The sequence below is a fragment of the Citrus clementina genome, unplaced genomic scaffold (genome assembly GCF_000493195.1).
Source record: "Citrus clementina cultivar Clemenules unplaced genomic scaffold, Citrus_clementina_v1.0 scaffold_3, whole genome shotgun sequence".
Lineage (NCBI taxonomy): Eukaryota > Viridiplantae > Streptophyta > Magnoliopsida > Sapindales > Rutaceae > Citrus > Citrus x clementina.
Window position 1 is genome coordinate 24,479,678 of NW_006262339.1, and position 3,152 is coordinate 24,482,829.

Sequence of the window (3,152 nt, forward strand, 5' to 3'; positions counted from 1 at the left end):
AGATCACCATATGAGAGAAATTTTAAATTAAAAAAATATTGGAAACCTAAACGCCAATCAAACACATTACATGTAGCAATTTCTCTTTTTAAAGTTCAATTATCACTTGATAGAGTATTAAGTTTAATGCAATACCCCAATAATTTTGCAGCTTCTGATACAGATCCCTCGACTGCGAAAATTAGATCAAGCAGGGCTTGCATTCCCTGTAGTCAACCAAAAAAAAAAAAACATTACTATGACTTAAATTTTAATAGAAAACAAAAAACGAAGCAAGAGTGAATAGAGTAATACCAAAGCAAATTTAGGATTGTTAGGTCCAATTTGTGGACCAACTTCTGAACTTCTAATAGTAGACTTAGGAGGAAGGATTTGAAGAAGCTGCGGCGGCGGCGAATACGCATCAAGATTCACACTGCTCCTCACTTTGAGGGCCAAAAGAGTGCGGAGGCGCGACAAAGCTAACGCGTGATTCTTGTGCTGTGATCGGTCTTCGGCGGCCTGCGCTATGACGCCGGTCGGTACGTGCTTGAGACGTACGGCGGATTCGCGCTTATTGCGGTGCTGACCGCCTGGTCCCGACGATTTGTACGCGTCCATTTCGCATTCGCGAAACAGCTCATCGTCGGTCAATTCTAAGTAATTCTTCGAAGAAGAAGAAGAAGAAGTTGAAGAACAATTGTCATTGGTGCTGTAAATTGTAATTGCAAGACAAGAACAATGGCTGATAATTCCCGCGATGCTTGTACGACGGAAAGTTTATAGTTTTCCTTCCGAGTTGGAGAATCCAAAGCAGGAATTGAGCGGCCAGCGCCATCATCAATTTCAATTTCCCTCACTGTGAATGTGATAATCCAAGCAAAGCTTCGTTCTAGTAACACATTCTTATAGCAGGCCCAGCCCAATCTAGCCCAGTCGAGTAAGTGAGCAATGTTATTATTTTATTATTTTTGAACTCGCGGTGGCTCTGTATTATTGGCAAAATACTCATGTAAGGCAGATAATATATTTTATATTGGAATATTTTCAAAATAAATGGTGCTTTAAACAAGTGTCCGATTGTAAAGATATGTCATATGTCTAATTAAACAGTGTCAGATATAATAAAAATATATCCTTTTATTTAAAGATGTATCTATTCACGGTTTTATGCTTCAATTTGAAATGGTGATGGTTTATTTTGGATCAGTGATGATCTAATTCAAATTTTGATTTAATAATCATAAATGAAAAACTACATTTGCAATGTGTCTCGAAGCACCATCAATTCTTACCTATATTTTAATTAAATAAGAATGAAACTATTGGCACTCATTCGTTATTCTTATAAAACCTTATTTCAAATAAAATTACAGTTAAGGGCAAAGAAGAAATAAACACATGTAGGATTTTTTTTCCCAACAAATTACTTACATTAATAATCAATCCCCTTTTTTTTTTAAATTTCTTACCATTATTTCTTATCTAACTAAGATAAATTGTATAAATCTAGCATAATCTATTTTTCTTTTCCTATTTCTTATTGATTAAATATTTTCGTACTCAAGATTACTTTCAAACTACAATCTAAAATATGTGTTATTTAAGCTAATGATTAGCATTCAAACTTTATCACCTAGAAAACTTTTTAATTTGTATGTAGGATAACAATAAGATTGCAAAAGAGATGAAAAATAGCACAATACTACTTTGAGTTTTAACAATAAAAAAAAGATTAAATGAAAACTAAAAGAGCGTCTTTGAAAATAAAAGGAAATTTTTGGAAATAAAATAAATATAACTGAAAAAAAAGGTTTGATGAGGAGACTAGACGGGTGCCAATAGTCCAACTTTTAAAATAAAGTTTTATCAATTATTGATCCCTTTTTCTGCAATTATTATTCTCCACAAATATTTCTCCAACATTTTATTTCATATACTTACTTCTACTATACTCTAACAAAAGACGCCTTTTTGAACTACATCAGTTTCTACTTTCTAGATGCATTTTATTACTAAATTAAATAAAGGCCCCATCCATTGTTCAATTTCTCTATTTTTTTTCTCTAAATAACCACTTTCTGTCAGCTCTCTTAAAATTTATTAAGGAATCTATGTTGAAGACCATTTCATCCTTAGTATTGTGTAAATGTATAAAAATACATTTTACACTTTGAAATTTAAAATGACCTTCTTTTAGCACAAAATTTTAAAACAAATGCCTCTAACTAAGCGACAAGTTTTAGAATCATGATAAGTACCATATCTGGCATATAAAAAGTGAATCATACTATGATATATGTACATTTATTTTGAAAAATCATCACGTAAATAATGATTATATTGAATCTAAGTAAGTGCATATGATACATGACACAACCCGGCCCAGCCTCTCTGCTGGATTCGAGGTGAATCATGTGATCTTATATCTAAAGCTTGTGAAATAAATTTAATTCATGAATGCATAACACTAGTCTCGGCCTTTGTTATAAACATATAATAACATATGTGACTCATTCAAAAATATATTCAAAACTTGAACAGTTTACATCTTACTGTACATACATACACTTTGGATATATATATATAAACATAAACATGCTCAAAATATAAGTTATGCAGTAATGCATGTCGTGGCCCAACCTCAACTGATTAGAAACTAAACTGCACAAAATAATATAAGAAAATAGTATACTTGTGGGTAAATGAATGGATATAATTATATTTATATATATATATATAAATTAGCGCTCTAGTGCCGTACATAATTGTATGACATAACTTCACACTAAACGCATTACACAAGCAAACATGAAATCATATATTTATACATGATAAAACTGCACCAAATAATATCTAGGAGAAATAACTCTTAATACTCATTGGAATCATCATTGCACAAGTAAAGTATGGGAAACACCTCTCAATACTCAGCGGAATTAACTACATCACAAGGGCCGAGTAATCTAACTCTCAATACACATACAGAGAGCCTATGGGGAAGGGTACACATATGGTATATGGCAATCACATCTCATTATTCAATCAATCATATAATATGAGTACATATAATCATGACATGATACTAAATCATACTAACAAGCATAAATACTTTGTAGGATACATATAAGTAATAATAGTAATCCACTCACAAAACATTTTTCACTTCGGGG

At 31.9% G+C, this 3,152-nt stretch overlaps 1 protein-coding gene across 1 annotated transcript; it reads right to left on the reverse strand.

Moving 5' to 3' along the window:
• Window positions 1–95: 95 nt before the first annotated feature.
• Window positions 96–756, reverse strand: LOC112099747 (peptide chain release factor 1-like; the record flags this gene model as incomplete). The annotated part of the gene is made up of 2 exons (XM_024187209.1): window positions 96–206; window positions 295–756. Coding segments are annotated over 2 exons (573 nt in total), but the record flags the coding sequence as incomplete, so codon positions are not given.
• Between the last annotated feature and the right edge of the window lie 2,396 nt (window positions 757–3,152).